The 27,280-nt window shown below is 39.3% G+C and overlaps 1 protein-coding gene across 1 annotated transcript in view; it reads left to right on the forward strand.

The window, feature by feature from the left end:
- The window catches only part of MRC1 (mannose receptor C-type 1), a 99,160-nt gene extending 78,646 nt beyond the window's left edge, over positions 1 to 20,514 (forward strand). Inside the window, exons 22-30 of the mRNA XM_047868213.1 lie at positions 209 to 375; positions 3,238 to 3,340; positions 7,150 to 7,382; positions 10,043 to 10,208; positions 11,183 to 11,332; positions 16,220 to 16,333; positions 17,003 to 17,167; positions 18,372 to 18,413; positions 19,550 to 20,514. Of these exons, the coding sequence (XP_047724169.1) occupies positions 209 to 375; positions 3,238 to 3,340; positions 7,150 to 7,382; positions 10,043 to 10,208; positions 11,183 to 11,332; positions 16,220 to 16,333; positions 17,003 to 17,167; positions 18,372 to 18,413; positions 19,550 to 19,800 (1,391 nt within the window). The 3' untranslated portion in view covers positions 19,801 to 20,514. The remainder of the gene's footprint in view (positions 1 to 208; positions 376 to 3,237; positions 3,341 to 7,149; positions 7,383 to 10,042; positions 10,209 to 11,182; positions 11,333 to 16,219; positions 16,334 to 17,002; positions 17,168 to 18,371; positions 18,414 to 19,549) is intronic.
- Positions 20,515 to 27,280: the final 6,766 nt, after the last annotated feature.

A 27,280-nucleotide genomic window follows, 5' to 3' on the forward strand; every position in this document is an offset into this window, starting at 1 on the left:
AAACTGAAATGATAAAGTGATTTTAAGGTTAGACTGTGTTTGTTTTCATGGTAAGTACTTTTAAATAATAAAGATGTTAATCATGGATTCAGTATTTTAAAATTCTGTATTTTGAATACTTTCCATATGTTGAGTATTTTCCCCCCAGGTTTTAAAAGTATCTTGTGCAACTTTTCTTTAAAAGTATCTTGTGCAACTTTTCTTTCAGCATTTCTCACCTATCACATGAAGGACTCCAAGTTTAATGCCTGGACTGGGCTGAATGATGTGAATTCAGAGCACACGTTCCTGTGGACGGATGGTCGAGGAGTTCATTATACAAACTGGGGGAAAGGCTACCCTGGTGGGAGAAGGAGCAGTCTGTCCTACGAAGATGTAAATATCCGTTTCAGGTCACCTCTCCGTATACTGTCAGCCTGCTTCATCATATTAGTGATGAGTCTTCTTTGACAATCTACCAGAGTTCTCCCTGATCTGGTTCATTCTTGCAGTTTTTAAGTGTTTCAGACTGAGCCAGCCTTGAGAGAAGGAGTATAAATTCAATTCAGAACTCTTCAGCTCGTGGGGCAGCTGGTGGGGATCCCAAGGGATGGCCAAGCCGGCTCCCCTCTGGGTCTCTGTCGTAGTCATGATGTGCACTTGAGCCCAGAGTTACCAACTTTATTTGTACCAGCTGCTTGTAAATTCTTGATGCTTGTAGTGTTGAGGGTTTATGCCCAGTCCCTACTACGACTAAAGATCCCATCCTCATCATTATCATGACTGAGCTGCCATTTGTAGACTGCTTGCTATGTGCCAAACAGTGCCCTAGGCACTCTTGTACGTTAACCTAAGAGACAGATGATTGTTTCTTTATTTTAGTGCTTTTAATCTTGTATCACTGAATAGTCAACTGGTCAATATTAAACAGCACACTAGGCATTGAGAAAAACATGAGCAAAAGACTGTGTTCTTACCTTAAAGAAGCTTACACTTATGTTAGACCTCAAGTCTTTTTTTTTTTTTTTAACATTTCATTTTTGAGGGACAGAGACAGATCGCGAGTGGGGGAGGGGCAGAAAGCGCGGGAGACACAGAATCCGAAGCAGGCTCCAGGCTCTGAGTTGTCAGCACAGAGCCGGACGCGGGGCTCCAACCCACGAACCGCGAGATCATGACCTGAGCCGAAGTCAGATGCTTAACCGACTGAGCCACCCAGGTGCCCCTTAGACCGCAAGTCTTTTATGGGAAAGAAGATAGTAAGGAATGCAAGTGTATAATGTCAGGATCCCTTATAAAGTCCTGTGTAGTTAGCAGGAAAGAACTTACTATGGGACGGAGTGATCTAATCAGTAAACACTTACATAGGGAGACTTTCATTTGATTCAGAGAAAGAGCATGAGAAAGAATCAGTGAGGGCTCTTTTCCTTAAGAGGTTTGAGACAATGATCCAGAAGTTAGGTGAGGGTTGGGGAAAGCCATGCTAAGTGAGTGAAGCAAGTTAACTCTTCAAGAAAAAGGCACCACGTGGGTTTGGGCAGGAGTAAATAGCTCTGGTAGAGCAGGGCTTTTATACAGAAAAAAGGTAGGAGAAAACTTTGAAATGTTGAAAGCAGAATTTAGAGAAATTTAAATGCCCCAGGAGTGAGTTTGGCTTTGTCAGACAGGCAGCAAGAAAAGGTTAGAGGAGAAAAATGATCTGATCAAAATGGTGTGTTTGTGATTATTAATTTGGTAGCTCTGTGTAGGGTACCTAGTGGTTTTCTGTGGAGAAATTCCTTGAATCTTCATTTACATACATGAGGGCTAAAAACTTACTGAAGAAGATGAAGCAGAATGGAGTGATAGGGGATTTGCTGGGAACAATTTCTGGATGAGAGGTGCATTTTGTGTAAAGCACACACACACACACAAAAATCATTACGGCCCAAGTTTCTTTTTTTGTCTTGGGAACCTAAAGACAAGCAGAAACAACAAAAACAAAATTTGTAATCTCACCACCCAGGAAAAAACACTGTTCATCTTTCGTCGAATTTGTTTCTAGACGTTTTCTGAGCGCAAAATATAAAGTCGATTGCACGGAAATGGAATCAAAACACACAGACTGTGTTGTTACAATTTCAGGAACTTGAGAGGATTAAATACAGTGTGATCAAGAGGGTGGGAGAGAACTCTTCGTACGCATTTTGTGGCGGAAACATGCTTGCTGTGTCCAGGCTCTCTGGAGCAGAGCACAGGCTGTAAGCCAGGGTAACAAAGATGAGAAGAGCTAAGGAGGAAGATGGGGATGATAATGATGGCCCATCTACGTGTCAGACGGGGAGTTCCTGGGAGTTGAAGCTCATTATTCGAACTGACAGATTCAAGAAGCCCAACATGTGATAAGTCAAAATCTTCATCTGACATGGGATGAAAACTTTGGCAGGTGCAGATTTCATGACTTTATGACTTGCTTTGGCTCATAGACCATCCTATGGAAGCTAGATAGTGCAAACATATCCACAACACAGAATAGAGAACTCTTTCCAGCCTGGCGTACTTCCCTGTGAGATCGCAAATAAGATGTGAAACTTTCTAGCTCTACCCCGGCAATTTGTTCTGAATCCATAATGATGCTTTTATAAATTAAATTAGCAATGAAAAATGTAGATTATACTTATTTCCCTTTAACAGCAGGACACCTATTCTGGGGGTTGAATCAGGGGAATTTATGTGGAGAAGATATTGTATTCTCCTAACATTTGGTTGCTAAATTTTGATAGAGATTAATAGAATTTCTGATAGCAAAATTTCTCAGACCTGTCTCTAAAATTACCCAAATCTACCGGGTTGTTAATTAAAAATAGCAAGAGTTCACTGTGAGAGATCCACGTGGAAAGTGTGAGCAGGTGCATGGAAAGTAAGGAGCAGTTGAACATACTGTAAATGAAATAGGGTGATGAAGGGGCACCTGGATGGCTCAGTTGGTTAAGCGTCTGACTTCAGCTCAGGTCATGATCTCACGGCTTGTGGGTTCGAGCCCCGCATCTGGCTCTGTGCTGATGGCTCAGAGCCTGGAGCTGCTTCGGATTCTGTGTCTCCCCTCTCTCTGCCCCTCCCCCCCCAATAAATAATGAAACATCAAAAAATATATAAAAAAATAGGATGATTAAATTTGGAGGTTAGGAATGAATGGATTTTTTTGGCTCATTAATGAATTGATTTAACAATTACTGCTTCACACTCCTTTTTTTCCCCCCTTTCTCCATAAATGTACAGGCTGACTGTGTTGTTATTATTGGTGGGAAATCAAGGGATGCAGGAAAATGGATGGATGACACGTGTGACAGTAGGCGGGGCTACATATGCCAAACACTTCCTGGTAAGTTCTACCAAACCTCGCCTGCCCACGAGAGCTGGGGTTATTTAATATTTCTTATAAAATATTAAACCTTGAAAATATTAAAATTGAGAACCTTCTTCTCAATTTTACTGTGAACACTAGACTGCTCTAAAAACATAAAATTTTATTTAAAGAAAAAATAAATTTATTTATAAATAAATATATAAATAAATAAATTTATTTAAAATTTATTTAAAGAATGGCACCTTGACAGGTTTGTTTCTCACCTCAATCCGTGGATGCCCGTGACAGATGAAAAGGGTGACGATTTCTATAAACTATTCATGAGTGTGCCCCTTCATCCATCCAAAAAGTTTTATGCAGATTACACTTGGAGCTGGAACTTTTTCAAACTTTGTTAGAACTTTAGGGTATTTGCCTCCCTGTACTTTTTTAAAAATGTCACGGTAAGAATACCTCAGTCGTGCTTGCATAATTTGAGAAGCATTGACATAGAATATCATATATGCCTCCTTGGTTCTATATTCTCTGCCTTTAAAAATGTAGATCTAGGGGCGCCTGGGTGGCTCAGTCGGTTAAGCATCCGACTTCGGCTCAGGTCATAATCTTGCGGTCCGTGAGTTGGAGCCCCGTGTTGGGCTCTGTGCTGACAGCTTACAGCCTGGAGCCTGTTTCAGATTCTGTGTCTCCCTCTCTCTGACCCTCCCCCGTTCATGCTCTGTCTCTCTCTATCTCAAAAATAAATAAACGTTAAAAAAAATTTTTTTTTTAAAATGTAGATCTTGAGGTGCCTGGGTGGCTTACTTGGTTAAGTGGCTGACTCTTGGCTTGGCTCAGGTCATGATTTCATGGTTCATGAGATCGAGCCCCATGTCAGGCTCTTCACTGAAAGCACACAGTCTGCTTGGGATTCTCTCTCTCTTTTTCTCCCCGTCCCCCCGCTGCTCATGCTTGCTCACTCTCGCGCGCGCGCTCTCTCTCATTCTCAAAATAAATAAAAGAAACTTTAAAAGAAACATAGATCTCTCTCTTTTTAAAGCTGTACTTTTTAAGGAATCTCTACACCGAACGTGGGGCTCAAACTCACACCCCCAAGATCAAGAGTTAATTCATTACGAACTGAGCCATCCAGGAGCCCCTAAAAATGTAGATATCTGCTTTGCGTGTCATTGTTTATCCTAGGAAGCCCTACTATCATTTAGTGAAAATAAAACAGAAAATGTACATGTGTACTGAGAATCAGGATGATGGTTGTATGCACTTTATGGCTGTTTCCAGTGAAACACAATTGAAATACAATTATCTAGCTCCACAGAAAGAGGACCAACAATGAAAGGTGGTTTAGAGATGAGGGAGGGGATAGCGTGGGCTGCTATCATCCTAAGAACAGTTCTTAGAGTTTGAATTAGAAGGTGTTTGTTCTCCTACAGCAGATGGGTTTTTCCACACTTTCTGGGGGATCAGGGAACTCAGACCAGCTCATGGCAATGAGTGAAAATCCCTTAAGATATTTTCAGATGACTGGAAAGTACCGCGGGAATCCTAAGCGTTCATTAATTCAGGAGCTTTTCTCTCTCCGCTGTGTCCTTATGGCACCAGAATCTTGGGCCACGAGAAATGCCACACATGCCATCTGTGTCTGTGTGTCGAGGAGAGGAGGGACTGTCCTTCCAGGAGTGAATGACGGTTTACCAGCTTTTTAACAATCTTTTTCTTCTTATAAGCATAAGTGATAGACTATTTGCCCCCAATAAAAACTTATTAAAAAATAGAAAATATTTATAATCCTATTCACATATACATTCATGTTTTTATGCATATGTATATTCATATATATGAACAAAAACCCACTGTTTTAAAAAACACATAACACCTGTTCTTTGTTGACATTTAGAAAATGCAGAAAGGCATAAAGAAGGGAAAAAAAATTCCCCACAATCCAACCACCTAAAAATAACCTCTCAATATTTTAGTTTTCCCTTATAATTATTTTATGAACGTTTTCATAAACAAGCAAGTTGGACAGATGAGCTGTTTCCTAGCTGCATACATTCCGCCACGAAACTTTTTTTCAGCTTGCCCTCGAGCCTCATTTGCCACTTTTAGTGGTCCTACGATTTTCTGGTGCTGTAAAGACAAACCCAGACCTCCCCAAGTTGGGAAACAGTAAGATTGTTCAGTCTCTACTGGCTGTACCATTGGAGGGTGCTGGCCTGGGTCGCTTGGTTTAAGGATATTCTTTTACCAACACAAGGTGGCAGCAACAGCAGAAGAAAGGGGAAACTGCCCTTGCTGATACAAAGTTGTCACCATACCAGGCGTAATCAAAAGAACGTTCGGCATTTGTATAGCGACGGGACAAGACAGATGGTGGATTAGGTTGGTATACAGTGGAACACATCTGAGATTTAGCCAAGACAAAATTGGTAGGCAAGGACATCTAGAACCCTAGGCCAGGGGTTGACAAATTTTTGCTTTCTGTAAAGAGACAGATAGTAAATATTTTAGGCTGTAAATATCCATTCTCTATTGCTAGCATTCTGCCATGATATTGGGCGATCATAGACAACGTGTAAACAAATGAACATAACTGTGTTCCAATAAAACTTTATTTGTGGATACAAATCTGAATTTCATGTAATGTTTACATGTCACAAAATATTATTCTTCGATTTTTTTTTTTTTTTTAAATTTGTCAGCCATTTAAAAGCCATTCTTAGCTCATGGGCTACAGAAACAGACAACAGGCTGACATTTGCTAACCTCTAACTCTAGGGCATCTGTTAAGGGACACAGAAAGAAGCTCTTTGGTGGGGGGTCTATACAGTAAGTGGCACAAAGGATAGGTTGGCCTAAAACAGCGATTAGAAATCCATGCTGGGAAGGGCCCCTGGGTGGCTCAGTCAGTTAAGCATCTGACTCTCGATTTTGGCTCAGGTCGTTATCTCATGGTTCATAGGGTTGAGCCCTCTGTCCGGCTCTGTGCTTACAGCTCAGAGCCTGCTTGGGATTCTCTGTCTCCCTCTCTCTCTGCCTCTCTCCTGCTCTCTCCTTCTCTCTCAAAAATAAATAAACATTAAAAACAACAACAACATTTAGAAATCCATGCTGGAAGACTGAGGAAAAAGCTTCAGAAAGCCAGAGTGACTGTGGCTTAGAAGAACTCCAGCCACTGAGTCAGTTTGGTCAAGGTGTGGGGGTGCCTGGGTGAAGGGCGTAGGCAATCATCAGTGGGGATAAAGCATGATGGTGTGATAGGGGTTAAATGAACCGGGGACTAGTATCTAGCTTCGTGCCAGAACTTAAATCAGTCTCTTGAAGGTGCCTTACTAACGAGTGGAGCCAAATAGACACACATAGATGCAAATTCATGGATAGGGTGGGACAGATGGAGGAGGGGAAGGAAGATTGTTGATGACCTTGAAATTTGACCAAGATGGTAAAGTAAAAATTAGTAATGACAGGACGATATATACTCTTTAATTTATGGGATTAAACTGTGTCATTTCTTCTGCTCAGATTCTACATATCGTTGAATTTACGAGCCTTTTTTTTTTAATTTAGAAACTTGATTACATATCTATATTAATGATCTGGATGCAGTTTGGAAATTATTCAAGTTAACCAGGCATACTGATTAAAAATCAGAGCTTTGGTTTTTGGTGTGAAATGGCTTAGGAAATATTTTTAACACCTGATGGTTTAGATTTATGCTATTCTGATTGTTTTTATAATGGAATGAGATATGGTAATAGATATAGTATATCATTGACACTCCAAGTAATGCTTATTGATAATGCTAATGAAAGATAATATTTTTCTTCCAGACTCTTCCTTGCCTGGTTCTCCAACAACAATTCCAACAGATGGCTTTATTAAATATGGTGAAAGTAACTATTCACTCATGAAATTAAAGTTACAGTGGCAAGAGGCAGAAAATTATTGCAAGCTCCACACTTCCCTTATTGCTAGCATTCTGGACCCCTATAGTAATGCATTTGCATTTATGCAAATACAAAAAGTTAATGAACCCGTGTGGATCGCCCTGAACAGTAACTTGGTAAGATGCTGGAAACATGCGCAACTCGACACGATTTATAAATTGTGATGAAACACGATTCTCTTTCTGTTCGTTCTGCTGAGCACTCATTAAATGTAAGACATTGTGCTGGGCAATGTGAATGATACTAACATAAACTAGACCTCGTCTTTCAAGGATCCAGTGTCTTCAAGGATCTAGCAAGCTAGTGATATATGTCAGAGATCAAATTAAATTTACATAACTTAGGTTAACTTTCACACTGCTTTTGAATATTAAAATTAGATTCTGCAGCTCAACACTCTCATGTATTAACTTATTTCTCTCTAGAGTGTCACGCTTACAGCTATACCATGGGAATCAAGAAAGCCGATCAGGGGCATAGTTCCTGGGTAATGAGGATACTTTTTATTTTTTTTTTTTTGTGGCCAGTCATTCTAGAGTTGTGAGTCCTGAAGTTGTGAAGCTTCTGTCCCTGTGCGAAGAACATCACTGCAGTTGTTTGTTTTATTCCATAATAGAAAAAGGCAGGTTGCCAGTGGCAGAGAATTGGGGTGGGGGACACAGAACTAAGAGTGGTGATGGAGTTGCTAAAATATTCCTAAAATGAGTCTTCCCTGTTGCCCTCTGATGCATCTGTCTTTTTTTTTTTTATGTTTATTTTTGAGAGAGAGAGAGAGAGAGAGAGAGAGAGAGATACAAAGCACAAGTGGGGGAGGGGCAGAGAGAGAGGGAGACATAGAATCCGAAGCAGGCTCCAGGCTCTGAGCCATCAGCACAGAGCCTGATGCGGAGCTCGAACCCACAAACTATGAGATCATGACCTGAGCCAAAGTCAGACGCTCACCCGACTGAGCCACCCAGGCGCCCCTGTGATCCGTCTATCTTCATCCATTTAGCTAGTCAACCAGCAAACTTCCTAGTAGAAGAAATAGAAATGTCAACACGTTACTAGGAGACAAAGCCAGAAATGTTAAAGAGAGGTATCTAAGAGTGTTGCAAGAGAGAAAAGGGATCAGTCGAGTCAGGGGAGAGGGCCAAGCAGGTTTTTCTGAGAAAGCGGACTTTATTGATGTGGCCTGGGATGGTGGAACATCAGGAAGGGAGTACCAGGAAGAGAGAAATGGACGGAAAGAGATAAAACTGGAAAGTAGGTTGGCGTCAGATTTTGTAGATTTCCTAATGCTGTGCTACAGAGATCAAAATACACACTTCATGCGAAGAGTATTTCCTAAGTAGGGAAGTAAATACTTAAAAGTAAGTAGTTCCATGCTGATTTCTGTGAGTAAACTTAGGCAAGACATTTTTATGTCTGTGTTGACTCTATTTTTTAGTAATTAATTTGCTTGTTAGTTCACTCATTCCTTTCTTACACACAGGGTCACAATTCTTTCATGAGTTTAACATAAGGTTTTATTATTTTTAGAAAGATTAAGTAGCTTTTCCACTATACCGACATTTATAACGAAAACAGTACTATTATCTTCCTTACATCTATAGAATTAACGTAAGCACTATTTGATTAAATGTGGTAGAATACTACAAAATTCCAACTTGAGGTAATACATGGTTTTGATTTTGTCATTAAATCTTTGGTAATTGGCTGGGGAAATTAAATAATGCAGTTAAAATGGGACCCATGGTTTGGTTTCAGAATGCATTTATTTCATTAATATTATATATCATCTGTTGTTAGACATTGCCTGTCAAATCTTTTAGACTGGTCAAAGGATATTATTGATAAGTACTGTTTTTGATGTGGTTAATTAATTTGTTTTTGATGTGGTTAAATAATTTGATGTGGTTAATTAATTAATGTGGTTAATAAATTTTGTTCCACTAAATTCAGTACGAAGTTAAGCGTGCCAGTTGAAAAGAACAATCTGCTTTTTAAAAAATACCCAGAAGTAGGGGCGCCTGGGTGGCGCAGTCGGCTAAGCGTCCGACTTCAACCAGGTCACGATCTCGCGGTCCGTGAGTTCGAGCCCCGCGTCAGGCTCTGGGCTGATGGCTCAGAGCCTGGAGCCTGTTTCCGATTCTGTGTCTGCCTCTCTCTCTGCCCCTCCCCCGTTCATGCTCTGTCTCTCTCTGTCCCAAAAATAAATAAACGTTGAAAAAAAAAATTAAAAAAAAAATACCCAGAAGTATTTGTTATAGTTGAAAGACCATCTTCCTGGAAAGCGTGGCACCTAGGCTCCTCTGTTATCTGTCGGATCTTGCCTAAGTCATTTGTCACGTGTGCTTCTTCAACAGCTGAACAATGAGGCGATTAGAAGAGATTAGTGTTTCTCTCCAAGGTCTACAAATTCAATGAAAATTACTCAATTTTATTGTCATTTTAGTGTTGATATAATAAATATTTTATTGGTCCTGAAGACAAAATTTGTATTTCACCCTGAAAACCTGCAAATAAAACGTTTCATAGAATTAAGACATAGGTTTTTAAGTCAGTGTTTTTCAAATTTGCTTTCAAGGATGCATTTATGGGGAACTCCAAGAGTCCCTCTAAAAGAAAGGGCTCTCTCTACTGAATTTCAGTTGGTAGGAACGATTTATTCCCAAATGTTGAAGATTGTTTGTCAAATCACAGTCTAAAATATACTTTTACTCCTCACTTGGTTCTTTCGGTGTTTTCTAAGTGAAGCAAGACTGCACGTTAATTGTTGTTTTCGTCTTTGCAGACCAATAATGAGTACGCTTGGACTGATAAATGGAGGATGAGGTACACTAACTGGGCTGCTGATGAGCCCAGACTGAAATCAGCATGTGTTTACATGGATCTTGATGGCTCCTGGAAGACAGCATATTGCAATGAAAGTTTTTATTTTCTCTGCAAAAGATCAGATGGTAATTGAATACACAAAAACAATCAAGGGATTTGAAATTTCCTCAATAAGTGAATACACATGACTTTTGACATTATTAAACAGTAACGTCTCCTGGTTAACTTAATAAAATAATAAGGGACACCTGGCTGGCTCAGTTGGCTAAGCATTGGCTCTTGGATGTGGCTCAGGTCATGATCCCAAGGCTTCATGGGTTCAAGCCCCGCATTGGGCTCTGTGCTGGCCGTGTGGAGCCTGCTTGGGATTCTCTCTCCCTCTCTCTCTCTCTCTCTTTGTGCCCCTCCCTGACTCTCGCTGTGTCTGTCTCTCTCAAAGTAAAGAAATAAACCTTAAAAAAATAGCTTTAAAGAACAAGATAATAAAACATCTTCCTTCACATAACAGAAGACTAACTTGATAATAAGCAAATATACATAGATCCAAATAATGGGGACAGAAAATTTTCTTCATGGCTAGAGTTTATTTGCACTTTATAAACTTTTGAATTTTTATTTTTGAGATTATGTGATGTCAGATTTGTCAGGCAATTATGACTGGTTTTTATGTTGACAGCACATCTGTATCAATATAATTTTATCAGACTTCATATCGATTAATGAGAGTCAGTGATATGAAGGTGATAATTTTCCTAGAATACAGTGAAGGGGGACTCCCTTTGAAAATTATTTTTTGGTAACTTTTTTTAGGAACTTAACACCTTTGTAATACTTATAGATCTGCATTCTTCATTATGATGGCAATTGATTTCTATTCTACCAGAGTAGCGTCTACTGAAATACATTTAAAATGAAGAAAAGAAAAAGATCACTAAAAAGAACACCCAATAACAAAAATGGCAGATCCAAATGATTACCATTAGAACTTTTTTAAAAAATGGTGATGGGTGATGAAATTTTCCTGAGCTGCCAATCTTTTATTCTACATAGTAGAGAAACTTCATGCTTCGCTTTGTTTTAAATGTCTTTTTATTAACAGAAATCCCTGCCACCGAACCTCCACAACTGCCTGGCAGGTGCCCAGAGTCTGAGCACACAGCATGGATTCCCTTCCATGGTCACTGCTACTATATCGAATCTTCATACACAAGAAACTGGGGCCAGGCTTCTCTGGAATGTCTCCGAATGGGTAGGTGCCACGTTTACTGTAGGAAAAATCTCATAATCACCTAGTCCGGATTACCATGGTACTTAAAAACACTGTACATTAAAATCCTGTGGGATGTAAACACACCAGCTTATTCTTCTTGTTAATTTCTATTGTGACAGGATGGTCCACGTCATGCCTCCCCAATGTAATTTATAACATTACAGCCTCAAAATTTTAAAGAATTACAGTAGAAAAACAATCATTTGCTGAATAAGTCTTTCTCACTTTCTGCCCTAGTATTCTTTTGTTCTGTAGTTTTTTTTTAATGTATATTTATTTATTTATTTTGAGAAAGAGAGGGGAGGGGCAGACAGCTTAGCATGGAGGCCAATGTGGGGCTTGATCCCACAACCACGAGATGGTGACCTGAGCTGAAATCAAGCATCAGACGCGTAACTGACCGAGCTACCCAGGCGTCCTGCTCTAATATTCTTAATTGTTAGGATTGTCATTCTGAGTTATCTAGAGTGTCGGGCATTGCCTTCTGACCTCCATGGTTTCTGTTGAGAAATCACTGTCGATTCTCGGGAGGATCTCTTGTACATGATGAATCACTTCTCTCTTGCTGATTTTAAGAATCTCTATCTTTTGACAGTTTCTCGGGGATGTGGATTTCCTTGTGGTTATCTTACTTGGAGCTCAGATAGATGTGGAGCTTGCTAGATGCATACATTAATGTTTTTCATCAAATTTCAGAATTTTGGGGGCCATTATTCCTTCAAGTATTCTTTTTGCCCATTTCTCTTTCTTTTCCTTCTTGGACATCCATTATGTATATTTTGATCTAATTGGTGACGTCCCACAAATCTCTGAGGCTCTGTAAATTTTTCTTATTTTTCCTCCATTATTCAGATGAGATAATTTCAACTTACCTATTTTCGTGTTTTTGTGGTTACTTCTTTTGCTTAATCAAATCTGCTGTTAAGCTACTCTAGTGAATTTTTCCTTTCAATCATTATAATTTTCAACTCCAGAATTTTAAGAAATAATTTGTATCTCTCTCTCAATATCCTCTACTTATGAGATGTATTCATACTCTTTTTTCATACTTTAGCCATGTTTTCCTTTAGTTCTTTAACATAGATGATTTGGTCTTTGGTAAGTCAAAGGTGTGACTTTCTCAGGAACAGTTGGTATTTACTCCTTCTCTTGCATATGGGCCATACTTTCTTGGGTTTTTTTTTTTTTTTTTTTTTTTGCATTTCCTGTGGTGTTTTTTGTTGAAAGACATTTTAAATAATATGATGTACAACTCTGGAAATAAGATTCTTTCCATTCCACAGAGTGTGTTGTTTTTGCTGGTTTTTTTTTTTCTTGTTCAGTGATTTTCCTTAACTATTTTTGTAAAGTTTATATTCTTTTTCATGTGTCATCATGGTAGTTACTGCTTAGTTAGTTCAGGGGGTCAGCTAATGACAGCTTCCACACTCATACAATAGTTGACAACTCTGCCTTAGTGGGGCGCCTGGGTGGCTTATTTGGTTGAGCATCCGACTCTTGATTTTGGCTTGAGTCATGATCCCAGGGTCGTGGGATGGACTCCTGTGTCACTCAGCATGAAACCTGCTAAGGATTTTCTCTCCCTCCGCCCCTCTCCCCAACTCAGCACACTCTGTCTCTAAAACAAACAAAAACTCCCAACAACTCTGCCTTAGTGCTCACTTCCTTCTTGCAGATCCTCAAGGTTAGCCAGAGTGAGAGCTTAGAAATCTCTCAGATTTTTTGTAAATATGCACATGTACACGCCCCAGTGCATGTCTGTGGCCTTCTAGATTCTCAAGAATGGATCAAAGCTTTTTGGAGCTCACTATGGACATCTTATTCCCATTTTTCCTTTTAAGCTTTTGTTGTTGTTGTTGTTGTTGCTGCTGTTTTGTTATTCTTTTTTCTTCAACTGTTATCCCTGCCTCAGGCACCTGTGATGTTAGATAATTGCATGAACACCTTCAGAGACAAGACCATTTACATTTGGAAGAGCTCTGAATTGGGGCAAATAAAGCCAAAGCTTTGCAAGTCAGACTTTCCAGAGAACTGTCAGAGAGATAAAATAATGGAAATTCTTTGAAGTGGGACTTCGCAAGAGCTCCACCGCCATTCTGATTATTCTAGTGGTTTCTAGGCTGCTAGTTTTCACTGTGATTTGGAAGCTGTTCGTTTTTAAGGTGAACAGAGAGCTGAGGGTAATGCAGTGAAATTAGAGCAAGTTAAAACATCATGAAGCTCACTCTTAACACAAAAACTGAATTTTTTAAGATAAGTATCGCTGGATTGTTACACGCTGTTTATTAATCTTTAGGGTTCCAAAATTTGTCAGTGTTCTTACTGCTTTTGTAGAGGATTGCCGTGGATGCTTACTCTCTCTCTCTCTCTCACTCTCAAAAATAAATAAGTATTTAAAAATAAATACATACATACATAAATACATAAGTAATGAAATTTTAAAATTGCAATGAAGATGGAGAAACTTTGTTTCCAATTTTAGAGGACTGCGTTTTCCTGTAAATAAAATGAATGACTTTTACTTACCAAAATATGTCCTAAATATTTCGAAATGGTTATCATCCCTGAAATATATGAAACCATGGAATATGTGACTGTGAAATAAAAACACTAATCAAGGGGATAATCCAGGACCCAGTAACATGGGATGCAGGCACACGGCTAAGTGTAGGTTTTTGAGATCCAGAAGGCCTGGATCATGCCATGACCCTACCCTCTCCTATCTTCGGGATCTTGACAAATTACTTACCTTCTGTACTTTTGGTTCCTTATCTATAAAGAGGGGGTAGTGCTCATTTGATACGGTTGTTGTAAAAGTTTAGGGAGATCATACTGGTAAAGCACAAGGCAAAATGTCTGGCATGGAGTACTTAAAATATATTAGTGGTTATTATTAGAAAGCTATAGTATTTTACTATAAACTCTAATGCTGACGCTGAATCAACCCTAATGTAGTGTAAGGTGTTGGTGCCATAGTAATCTAACCAGTCTGTCAGTTTCCTATCTCATTTTACTTTCTACAATCCCATACCTAGAGGATCAATACTCCTCTAGGGCACTGCATCATTCTGCTGCCTGAAAAAAAACCCAAGTGTTCTTTATCACCACCTTAAATACCAATCTCTTGCCATCTGCAGTGAGGCCCAACCCAAGTCTTTTTTCACCTGTTGGTCAGATTCGTCCGGCCAAACAGAGCCATCTATTAGCACTCTAGGCTCCTCCCAGTAGATAAATCTATCTATCCATCTATCCTTTGTCTAACTCCTCTCACCACAAACCAAACATGGGAGAGTCCATGTACCTGTGCGCCATGTTCCTGAGTAAGCACTATGCTTCCCTCCCTGTCTTTTCTCTTATTCCTTCTCTTCTTGGAATGGTTTTCTATTCTTTCTACTTGAAATCCTATGCTTCTTACAGCTTGAATTCTATTTTTCCATGTTCCCCTTTAGTTGTTTCACCTAAAACAAATCTTCGGTTTGACATGTCAGTTACATATCATACTTATTCCTCTTCTAATGCATCCATCTGTCTGTCTATAATGTCTCCTGAACCATAACCTTGTTAAGACACACTCTATGAAAACCTGAATAGACATTTTTTCCAAAGAAGACATGCAGATGGCCAGCAACACATGAAAAGATGCTCAACATCACTCATCATTGTGGAAATAAAAACCAAAACCATAATGACATGGCGAATGGCCAAAACCTGTCAGAATGACCAAAATCAAAAAGAAAAGAAATAACAAGTGTTGGCAAAGATGTAGAGGAAAAGGAACCCACACGTGCTGTTGGTGGGAATGCAAATAGCTACAGCCACTATGGAAAACAGTATGGAAATTCCTTAAAAAATTAAAAATAGAAGTGCCATATCAGCCAATAATTCCACTGTTGGGTATTTACCCAGGGAAAACAAAAACACTACCTCAAAAAGATATATGTACCCTTATGTTGTTTGCAGCATTATTTATAATAATCAAGATGTGGAAGTGTCCAGTAGATGAGTGGATAAGGAGAATGTGGTACACACACACACACATACACACACACACAGTGGAATATTTCACAGCCATAAGAAGGATGAGATTGTGCTTTTTTTGAGACAACATAGATGGACCTAGAGGGCATTTTGCCAAGTGAAATAATTTAAAGAAAGATGAATACCATATTATCCTATGCAGAAATGGGATCAAAAAAAAATAAGTAAACAAATAGCAGGATCAGAATTATAAATACAGAGAACAAACTGATGGCTGCCAGAGGGGAGGGAGGTAGAAGGTTGGGCAAAATGGGCGAAGGAGAGAGAGAGAGAGAGAGAGAGAGAGAGAGAGATACAGGCCTCCAGTTATGGACTAACAGCAGACAGACGTGACTGACAAAGAGTAAAATCAATAAGATTAGGCATTGGTGTTAGAAAGGATGGAAGCCAAGAGTGATTCTCAGGTTCAGGCTCGAGCAAATGGGAAGATGATGACGCTACGTACCGACATGGAAACAGTTAAGGAGGAATAAGATTTCTAGGAAAGGATTTTATGAGTTTTGTTTTGCACACGTTGAGCTTGATGTGCCCCTGAAACATTAAAGCAGAGTTTTCAAAAAGAAAAGACGCATTGTCTTACTCCTCTTCTCATGTCCTTCAGCAACTCATTCGGTGTTTGTAACGCACATGATGCTTAAACCATCATATTTGCAGAATGGAAACTGAAATTCTTAGAAGTCAAATGTCCGTTCTTTGAAATTCTGTCCCTTAAGTGGAGAAGTCGGGGTGATTTTTATTACTTCCTAAGATCAATACTGTCATTACAAAAATATTTTTAGCTGCTTAACTATAGTTCCATCGTTGTGTGTGTGTGTTTCTACATTGCAGGCTCTTCTTTGGTTTCCATTGAAAGTGCTGCTGAGTCAAGTTTTCTGTCATATCGAGTTGAGCCACTTCAAAGCAAAACCAATTTTTGGATAGGATTGTTCAGAAATGTCGAAGGTAATTTTTGCGGCATGATAATCACAGATATTTCACAGTGGTGTTTGCAAAACAAGTTTTCAGCTCCAGAAAGTCTTGCCTTAAATAATGATTAATTGGAAAAGAATTTGAAAATTCAAACTCATATTTTCACTTACGATAAGAACTGAAATCTTAAATGACTCACATATTATGTATGCTATCTTGGAAGCTGCCAATTAAAAGAGTGTTTTCTGTAGCTAAGTTAATTTAAGAAACTTCAAAAAGTATTTTCTATCTTCAGAAAAAAATTAGGGGAGGATAAGTGTATGTATTTGTACTAATTAGGAATAAATGTTCAACGAAAGCTGTACATATTCTTTTCAGGTTTTTTTCCCTATAATAATTGGTCATTATAATCTTGCAAACTAAAAGTCTGGTTGTAAACAACTAGTGATTATAGTTTAATATGTATAGAAATTTTGCACGAATAGGTAGAATTTATTTTAAGATGGGTGATTTGGGGGGCTGCATAAGTGACCCAGTTGGTTAAGCGTCTGACTTTTGATCTCAGCTCAGGTCTTGATCTCAGGGTTGTGAGTTCAAGCCCCGGGTTGCACTCCCTGCATTGAAGCCTATTCGAAAAAAACAACAAAAAAACCCAAAGGTGATTTTTAACTTCTGTTTTTATTGACTTAATTTGACAACCAGGAATGTGGATGTGGATAAACAACAATCCAGTTTCCTTTGTCAACTGGAACACAGGAGATCCTTCTGGTGAACGAAATGATTGTGTAGCTTTATCCGCAGCTTCTGGATTTTGGAATAATATTCACTGTTCTTCCTACAAGGGGTATATTTGTAAAAGACCAAAAAGTAAGTAAGAATGTTCCTTGTGGCCCATATGTTCACAGGCCATCATTTCTTTTAAATATCAAGATGTCATGTGTGGGATTATAATGTGATTTTACGTCCCTTGCAAGCCCTACCCCAGTGTAAGTGAAAAACCCACTCTGCCCTGGTGCTCAGCTATCCGCAGCTCTGAGTGAGCAGAGAGTTGCCTGCTCAGCTGACATAATGATGTTGGTATATCAGTGCATTTCTAATGGGATACCCACACATAGGGACTGTCAAGTTGTAAGCGGTTTGGAGAGCCAGTTGACAAAGTCATCCCCACCAAGGGGATGGGGTCAAAGTTCCAGAGAGTTCTCAGAATTTGTTATAGAATAAATCGTGGAAGACCAATGAAATCTCCTTCTGAGATTCAGTGGCAGACCCTGTGAAGACACAGTTTGGGGGAATTAATAGTGTGATATGCCCACGATGTGATACTACCTAAACTTTAATATTTTCACGCCAGTCCACTTTATATAACATCCTTCCGAAGAGATAAAATTAATAAGGGAATCTATTTAAATAAATGAATTAGGTAAATTAACACTCTCTCCCCAATAGATCTTGTTATTCTGGAATTAGGTAGTTCCTCAGTCTGTTAAAACTCTGTTCTGAGACACCACACTCTTTGGTGCAGTGTTGAAATCTTAGTTTACTTTTCATTCCAACACGCTGTGGTACCTTAGGCTTCATTGGGCCAATTTCAAAAGATCTAGCCAAGAATACATGATTATTGGATAGATTGGATAGATTTTGAGCGTCAGTATCAGTGGCTCAAATGCAACTCACTGGATCGTATTTTCAGGATTTCCATTGTATTCATACTCTCCCTACAACTGTAGGATGCTGATATAGTATGTATATAGATAGATAGATACATACATACATACATACATTCATACACATAAGTCTTGTAGCCTCTATCATCTATCCTATATCGTATAAGTCTTGTAGCCTCTATCATCTATCCTATATCGTATATCATATATATATTGTATCCTATCTATACATACATGTATCTATGCGATACCTCTATATCGTATCCTATCATATCGCATCATATCATATCACCATGAACAAAATATGGAGGACTCCATGTATCTGCGAGCCAAATAATACTCATTATCTACATGCAATTATTATGGATTTTTATAAGTATTTAATTGATTTCTTATTTCACAAACAGTTGTTGATGCTGAACCTACTCATGCATTAATTACCACAAAAGGTAAGACCATTCATTATGAAATTTTAAGATCTGGATTAGTAATGTATCAATACAGTTTGCTTGTTTTAACAACCATGATAATCCCTTCCCACACCCTGTACTCTCAGTAGAATTGCTTGGGGGTACATTAACCTTTGTCATTATGTCATCAGCCTTCCTCGAATGATGCTCTAGAAAAGCAGGCCTTGGAGTCAGGTCGGGGTTTTTCCCATAGATATTACTGAAGACATTGCTGTGTTGCAGAGTTACCTTTTGGAACCCACGGGGGAAATTTCTCTCGAATCTTTGTGGGGTTTTTTTTCATTTTTTTTTTAAGGCAACCTTTTAAATTTTAAGTTTATAGACAACCTGAACGTTAAGGTTCTTTACAATTTTATAGACAACTGATTTATTTCGCTTATTGTGTTAGCAGCTAAAAAAAACTCAAAGTGAGATTTAGGGTTTGCCTGACACCTCCTTATTAACCTTACGGGTGCTATTTGTTTAATTATACTCATGATTTCAAATTTCCACTATTCTGATTTTCTCTTTTCCCTATTTTTTCTTGCTTTTTAAATGTTTACTAATTTTTTTAATGTTTATTTATTTTTGAGAGAGAGAGACAGAGCATGAGCAGGGGAGGGGCAGAGAGAGAGGGAGACACAGAATCCGAAGCAGGCTCCAGGCTCTGAGCGGTCAGCACAGAGCCTGATGCAGGGCTTGAACTCACAAACCGTGAGGTCATGACCTAAGCCGAAGTCGGACGCTCAACCGACTGAGCCACCCAGGTGCCCCTTTTCTTGCTTTTTAAAAATCATCATTATTATTGCTAGTCTATGTATCTTCGTATGATGTATTTGTCATCAGCATTCAGTTATTTTCAAACAGCGATAAATATTTTAAAACATTGATTAACTAAGAGATGAAATATCCTTGCAACTGAATACTAATATTAACGTTTAAAATAATCCTTCATGTTACCTGGACTCCTGTGTTCATGTCCTGCATTTCTCTCTGACAAATGTCAAAGAACATTTGAAATGAAAGAATACATATTATTCGTTTAGTTTTTCCAAAAAGAAAGTTGTATTGTTCTTCATAGCATTCTACCTTTGGCCTCCCTCCATCTTTATCCTAATGAGTTTGTTTATTTCCAGCTGACCCCAGGAAGATGGACCCTTCCAAACCAGCTTCCAACATGGCAGGAGTCGTGGTCATTGTGGTCCTCCTGATCGTAACAGGTGCTGGCCTCGCTGCATATTTCTTTTACAAGAAGAGACGTGTGCACTTACCTCAAGAGAACACATTTGAAAACACTCTCTATTTTAACAGTAGGTTGAGTCCAGGAACTAGCGATACAAAAGATCTCGTGGGCAACATCGAACAGAACGAACATGCAGGCATCTAGTCTCATAATGTGATTTCGATATATTTGAATTTCATAACATTATACTAAAATGTTAAGGTTCTTTAATTCAATGTGATTGTCTCCTTTACAATTAGTACTGTATTGCACTGGCCTGTCCTTTTCCTTTGCCTAATTGAAGAAATAATCGCTCATTTTCTAGTCTGGCAAGGTATCTTCGTGAAAGAGAGGTAATGATATTGATGACCACTTCTAAAAATACGTTAGGTGAACACACAACACCATAATACCAACATATTTAAGCCTCGCTTGTGTGTTGGTAGTGTCGACTGCCTGTGACAGAGTGATTAGAAGAACCCCAAACACCTCAGCTTCCTAAAATAGTTTAAGGTGCTCCCAAAGAAATGTTACCTATTGAATTATAATTCGGTAATTAGAAAACCATTTTGAAAATCAAGTACACATAACTTGTTCTTTGTTGTTTCAGGTAGCATAAAAATTTAGTCACATTTTCCTCTTACCAATCCTGACTTTTACATCAGTTATTTAGAATTGCATTTGTACATGTGCAGAAAGATGAGGCAGCTGAGAACCTGTTTTCCCCTAGCAGGGTTTTCAAGGCTGAATATTGCAAATGTGTTCTTTGTCCTGTTATATGTATATCAGGAATGCAAAGATGTGAAATAAAAATGTAAATTTGCATAACTGGGTGTACTTAGATAATGTGAAATAAACATCAAAGACAAGGTCTATTTATAATATATTTGTGTTTTGGTGATCTTGGTAAATGTAAATTTTCTTTTAAGTGTGACTTATTTATCTATTTTCTTTATACTGGTCTTTCCTCTGAAAATAAACAATTTATTACTAGATAAATTCTTTAAACTAGACCCTCCATCTGTTTGGAAAAGACGTGTTGCTAAAGCATTATGTACAAAATGAATTTTTTCTCATGGTGACTTACATAATTTCCCCAGATCTTCATCTATAGCATTGATGCCACTCAGAAGTCCACAACCAAAGGCACTGTTACTGAGAATCGTATCTCCAAATATCTTTTTGTCACTTTAATAATTCCTTTTTGCTTTTAAAAATTTTACCTTAGGGTCACCTGGGTGGCTCAGCTGGTTGAGCATCCAACTCTTGATTGCAGCTCCTGTCATGATCCCAGGGTCATTGGATCGAGCCCCATGTCAGGCTCCGTGCTGAGTATGGAGCCTCCTTGGGATTCTCAATCTCTCTCTCTCTCTCTCCCTCCCCCCCCCCCAATCTGCCCCTTCCTGGCTCACACACACACACACTCTCGTACTCTCTCTCTCTCTCTTTCTAAAAAAAGAAATAAGAAAAGAAAAGAAAAAATTTTTCCCTAAATAAAGCTTCACATACATGGTGTAATACCTGGAGGTTTTGCATCTCATGCAGGGAGTACACTATCAGCCCATCCTTGCCTTTCTCAAGGGACTGCTCAACAGGCGGGAGCTCCTTACCTGGGGTCTCTGGAGGGGACTCCTTGGATGCCATTAAGGGGTCTATGAATGTCCAAAAAATTGCATGCAAAACATTGTACCAATTTGTGTTTGTGCCTTCTTTTTTTTTTTTTTTCTGGGAAGAAAATAGATTTTCAGGTAAGTCTGTAGTTCAAAAAAGATTAAGAAGCAGAACACTGGGTAGGGACAGGATGGACTTTCTAATACCCCAACTCAGATGAGTAACAGGTGGAAAGAAATAGGAAGTGAGAGGGAGGCAATTGTGGAAAAGGTTGCTGAGCACAAACAATTCCCTTTCATCCCTGAAACACGAGAAAACAAATTGCTTTTCCTTTCTTGTGAGAATGAACCATATTCAGTTTGAAGAAGTTCTAATGGAGATGATGGCTGTAGTGTCACACCTGTGTGTAGTGAACTGTACTACAGAAATGCCTTTCCTAATATATATATATATATATATACACACACATATATATAGTACATATATAAGCTATATATGTTAGTACATAAATATATATGTTAGTGTGTGTATATATTAGTATATATATTAGGAATGCTATATATATTCCCCTAACATATAATATATATTCTCTATATATAATGCTATATATAGAAATGCTATATATATTTCTAATATATATACTAATATATTCCTAATATATATACTACATATTCTCTCTTTATATATATCCCTTTCCTAATACACATATTTCTATCTCTCAAGACACAAGAGAGCATTAGAAATGTTGAATAAGGAGGAGTACCTAAGTGAGCATGATTTAAACATTGTTGACACAAGTCCTTTTCATTATAACTGAGAGCTGCATCTTCACAGAAAACATTTTGGGCTTCAAACATGTATCTCAGACTTAAATGTCTTACCTGTGCAAGAAACATTCCATAGTTGGCAGAGTTTGAGCCTTATACGTCCCACTCACATTATCCCCTCAAACATAAATTGTTAGGTCATTTGTATCTACGCATGTATCCAAACCCAATACTAAACTATCAAGGGTATTTTGGGGGTGGGGGAGAGAAATATAGGGGGGAGAAGAGTATTTGTATGCAGTTTTGGTTTTGATTATTATAGTTGAGCTGTGCGTCTTAACCAGAAATTCTATCTGGCGGTAAATGGTTAAGTGTTCTCCTCGATGGCTTTGCCCTTGCTTCAGGTTTGCATCAGCATCCAGCAGGTGGAAGATCCTTAAGGATATTGTTTTTCCCCAGTTGAGCTCATGCCATGTGAATAGTCTGTAACTTGAACTCTAAAACTAAAGCTGAGATTTGTAGACACCAGGAGACTTTTAATTCACTTTTCCGTATTCGCTAGTGCATCTGTCTGAATATCTGCCCGTTCATCTGGCAGATATTTCTGGAGCATCTATTACATGTGCTAGGCATTGAGCTAACTCCTGGAGATTCAGATCTGGGTCAGGACCAGTGCCTGTTCACAAACGGAGGTGTAGACACAGATCATTTTACAGCAATGTGGGAATGCGCTAGTAGAAATACACCTAAGATACTTTTTCAGCTTTATTGAGGTATAGTTGACATATAACATTGTGTAAGTTTAAGATGTACACCATAATAACTTGATATATGTACATATTGTAAAATGATGACTTCAAGGTTAGGTAGCACATCCAGCCCCTCACATAATGACAATTTGAAATACACCGAAGATATTCATGGAACAGTGACGGACGCAGACGTGGTTTCAGCAGTGTGACAGCCAGGTTTCGTGGGCCTGAGGAGTTACCTTGGGTGGGGAGGGGCACTTTTGAAGAAAAATAATACAAAAAAGTAGTACAAAAGGGAAAAATCATTCAAAATGAGAAAAGAAGTCATGAGAAATTACAAATTTTTAAAAGTCGGCACGTACAACGAACACCATAAATTCAGGATAATTGTACTTTAGTTTTAATAATTAACTGCTGATCTACTTTGTGTTTGTTTTCTAGGATCTACCCCGAGAAAGTACTACAGACTGGTAGTTTAAACAGTAGAAGTTTGTTTTCTTTCAGAGTTCCTACAGCTTACAGTTCTGGATGCAGGAAGTCCAAGTTCACAGTCCTGGTGGGGTGGTTTTCTCTGATGCCTCTCTCTCTGGCTTGCAGATGGCTGGCCCTCTACGTGCAGGAGTCCCTGCTGTTTCTATGTGTGTCCTACCTCTTCTTATAAAGATACCAGCTAGATTGGACTAGGTCACACCTTAAATACCTTCTTTAAAAAAAATTGTTTTTAATGTTTATTTGAGAGAGAGAGACAGAGTGTGAGCGAGGGAGGGTCAGAGAGAGAGGGAGACACAGAATCCAAAGCAGGCTCCAGACTCTGAGTTGTTCAGCAGAGCCCGAAGCCGGGCTTGAACCCACCAACCACAGGATCTAGACCTGAGCTGAAGCTGGATGCTTAACTGACTGGGCCACCCAGGTGCCCCAATAAAGACCTTATTTTTAACTTCATACCCTCCTTAAAGATCCTATCTCCAAATACAGTCATATTTTGAGGTCTAAGGGGTTAAGTCTTCAACATTTGAATTTGGTGGGGGTAGTGGGGACTTATTTTAGCCTATAACATTTTTTTTTTATTGTCCATTGTATTTTTCAGGGTTTTCCAGAGAAACAGAGCCAATAGGATATTCCTGTCTGTCTATCTATCTATCTATCTATCCATCTATCACCTACCTATCTACTTAACTATCATCTATCTAAATGGAGAAAGTTTAAGGAAATGGCTCATGCAATTGTGGAGGCCTGGTAAGTCCAAAATGTACTGGATAGGCCAGCAGGCTGAAGACCCAGGGAAGAGTTTCAGTGTGAGTCCAAAGGCAGTCTGCTGGCAGAATTCCCCTCATTCAAGGAAGGTCAGTCTCTGTTCTATGAAGGCCTTCAACTGATTAGACAAGCCTCACCCACACTAGGGAGGGTAATCTGCTTTACTTAAAGTCCACTGATTTCAATGTTAATCTCATTCAAAACTCCTTCATAGGAACATCCAGAGTAATGCTTGAGCAGGGCACCATGGCCCAGCCAAATGGACACATGAAATTAACCATCACATCCCTTTATATGGCAATGGTTTTGTGATATTTTTTATATAAGGAATAGAAAGATAATAGAAGATAAGTCTTCAGCATGATAGATCAGAATTTAAAAGAATTCTTTGATAGTTTTAAGAGGTTTCTTTATATAACTTGTTTATAATATAGTATAAACTTCAGGGTTATAGTCGAATATAGGAAAACCTGTGGAATTTCATTTATATTCAAGCACTAATACTTCAGGGCATTTATTTTGTGTGTGTGTGTGTGTGTGCACAAAAGTAGTCGTAAATACCTTTGAATCTGATGATAATCACTTATCAGTTTGGCATTTTTTATAATGGCATATTATGAAGGTTTGGGGAGGTTGGTATTTTGTGTCAAATCAGCTAAAAATTTAAATCTTTTTCTAATATGCTCATATGATTCAGTTCTCTTCATTCTCCTCATTAGCTAAATTACCATATAACCTAAGAGTCTCTTCACTACTTCAACCTGACATTAGTCTCTTCCTGTTAATAAGTTATTGCTTTGGGAATAATCAGAACATTGCTCATATTTCCATCCTGATGTCAGAATAATTTCTACTGGTTTTATTTTGAAATTTTCAAACTTCTCGATTTCAATTTTCTATTGGTTGATTCTTTGCTTTGTTTCACATTTCCATTCGTTTGACTTTCATTCTATTCTAATCCTTTAACAAATTTTAAAACGACAAGATAAGGTATATTTTCTATACATGCAAATGTGCAGTCTGCCAGTACCTATGGAAGAATTTCTCAATTGCTTTGAGAATATTCCAAAAGTGTGTTTCCAAGTTACAGGTAACATAGTATACTGGATAGAGCTGTGTACCACATTCCCAGCAAAAGAGGAGAAAAAAGGAAAGCCGCATAGTGCTTTCTTTCATATTGTACATGCTGCATTATTTTAGTGTTCCATTTTTTTTAACGTCTATTTATTTTTGAGACAGAGAGAGACAGAGAGAGACAGAGCATGAACGGGGGAGGGTCAGAGAGAGAGGGAGACACAGAATCTGAAACAAGCTCCAGGCTCTGAGCTGTCAGCACAGAGCCCGACGCGGGGCTCGAACTCACGGAGTGTGAGATCATGACCTGAGCTGAAGTCGGCCACTTAACCCACTGAGCCACCCAGGCGCCCCTTTAGTGTTCCGTTTTGATCTGGCTTTGATGAAAAATGAAATTCTACTTCAATTTTTTGCCCTGTGGTAATTGCAGGAATTTCAGCAGACTGGTTTCTGGTTTCAAGTATTTCAAACATTGTTTCTTCTCTAAATCCACTTAATTGGGTCCTGGGTACACCAGGCTATGCTCACGCTGCTGAATGAGTTCTGGTTTCCAACCTTCCAGGCAAGGCAGGGTGACTGGGCACAGTGGATGGTAGGTAGGTTCCTAGAAGCCGTTTGTGAGGCGGCTGTTTGACGCGGCGGCCTCACTGGTTACAGTACTCAATTAATCAAACATGGATCTAGCTGCTCTGTGAAGGGATTTTGCAGAAGTCGTTAAAGTCCCTAATCGGGTGACTTGCAGTTGTGCGGGCCTGACTTAATCAGTTAAATGGTCTCAAAATTGGACTTAGGCTTTCCCCGGGGTAGGAGGTGGGCACAAACTCCTGCTTTTAGAAGACAGCTTTGGCCCATGGGGTTCCAGCTTGCTCCTGTCCTTCCCTTACTGATGGCCAGCCCTGTGGCCTTCACACTTGCTTAGCCAGTCCGCTGCAGTTACATGAGCCAATTCTTCTGTCTCTGTAGATGTTTCCCTATCTACTATCTATCTATCCATCCATCCATCCATCCGTCTGTCCATTATCTCTCATCTTAATGTTTCCTACTGGCTTTCTTTGGCTGAACCCTAACTGATATACCATTTCTATACTGACAACCACATAAATATATTATTCCATTAAACCAACCAAATGTGTCCCAAACTCAAGGTCCCTTTACCCTAATTCCCCCAAATGCCCATGGTCACTCCCACACTACTGGACACAAGAGAAGAGGTCATTGGAAGGGTAGTTGAAGTGGAGAGTCTGAAATAATTAGGGTTAGAATATCTTACTTCTACCCATCTTATTTTAGAAACACAACCTCAGTGTGAAAATGCTGCTAGGGCCTGGTCCACTGGCGAGGCAGGGAACCATGCAAGTGAGGGCCCCCAAACTTAGGCTTCATTTGAAAACCTCACTAGAGAACCCATTCTGAATGTCAGGAGTAGTTTCTGAGAGAGGTGTCACTGGACTGGAGACCTGAACACAATCTAATAAGACGAGAAAAAAGAGCAGGGACACATGGGTGGCTCAGTTTGGTTAAGCATCCAGCTCTTGATTTCAGCTCAAGTCATGATCTCGGGGTCGTCAGATGGAGCCCTGGGTTGGGCTGCACACTGGGTGTGGAGCCTACTTAAGACTCTCTCTCTCTCCCTTCGCCCCTCCCCTGGGTAAGCACATGCGGATGCCCTCTTCCTCTCTCTCTCAAAAAAACCCAAAAACGTTGAGAAAAAAGTATCTCGGCGGGGAGGGGGGAAGGTCGGAACAGATGGCAGACAGAGGAAAACTTGAGCAAAACCACTGAGATGAGAAACCACTGGTTGCAGATATGGAGTAAAGCAGGATGAATGTGAGAAGGAACTAGAATTTAGGGATCACGCCCTCAAATACTCACAGCAGGCAGTCTTCTGGCTGGTCCTCGCCTTCCTTCATGTGCATTCACAGCACCTTGATGTGTCAGGCTCTGCCCAGGTGACCTAAACAAGGGGACAACATGTCTTACTCGTTCGTTGCCTAAACACACATAATCAAAGCTGCGTAGGTAACGTGGCCTAACTTAAGGAGGTCCTCAGAAATGACACTCCCTCTTACTCAGAGTTACTGTCGTAGACTCAGGAAGAATTAGGCTTACAGACTCGTGGAGACTTAGATCAGATAACTCGGGGAGGCCTGGAACAGTTGGCTTGTTTCCATAACAAGACTGGTGGTG

Source organism: Prionailurus viverrinus, chromosome B4 (genome assembly GCF_022837055.1).
Source record: "Prionailurus viverrinus isolate Anna chromosome B4, UM_Priviv_1.0, whole genome shotgun sequence".
In the NCBI taxonomy this organism is placed as follows: domain Eukaryota; kingdom Metazoa; phylum Chordata; class Mammalia; order Carnivora; family Felidae; genus Prionailurus; species Prionailurus viverrinus.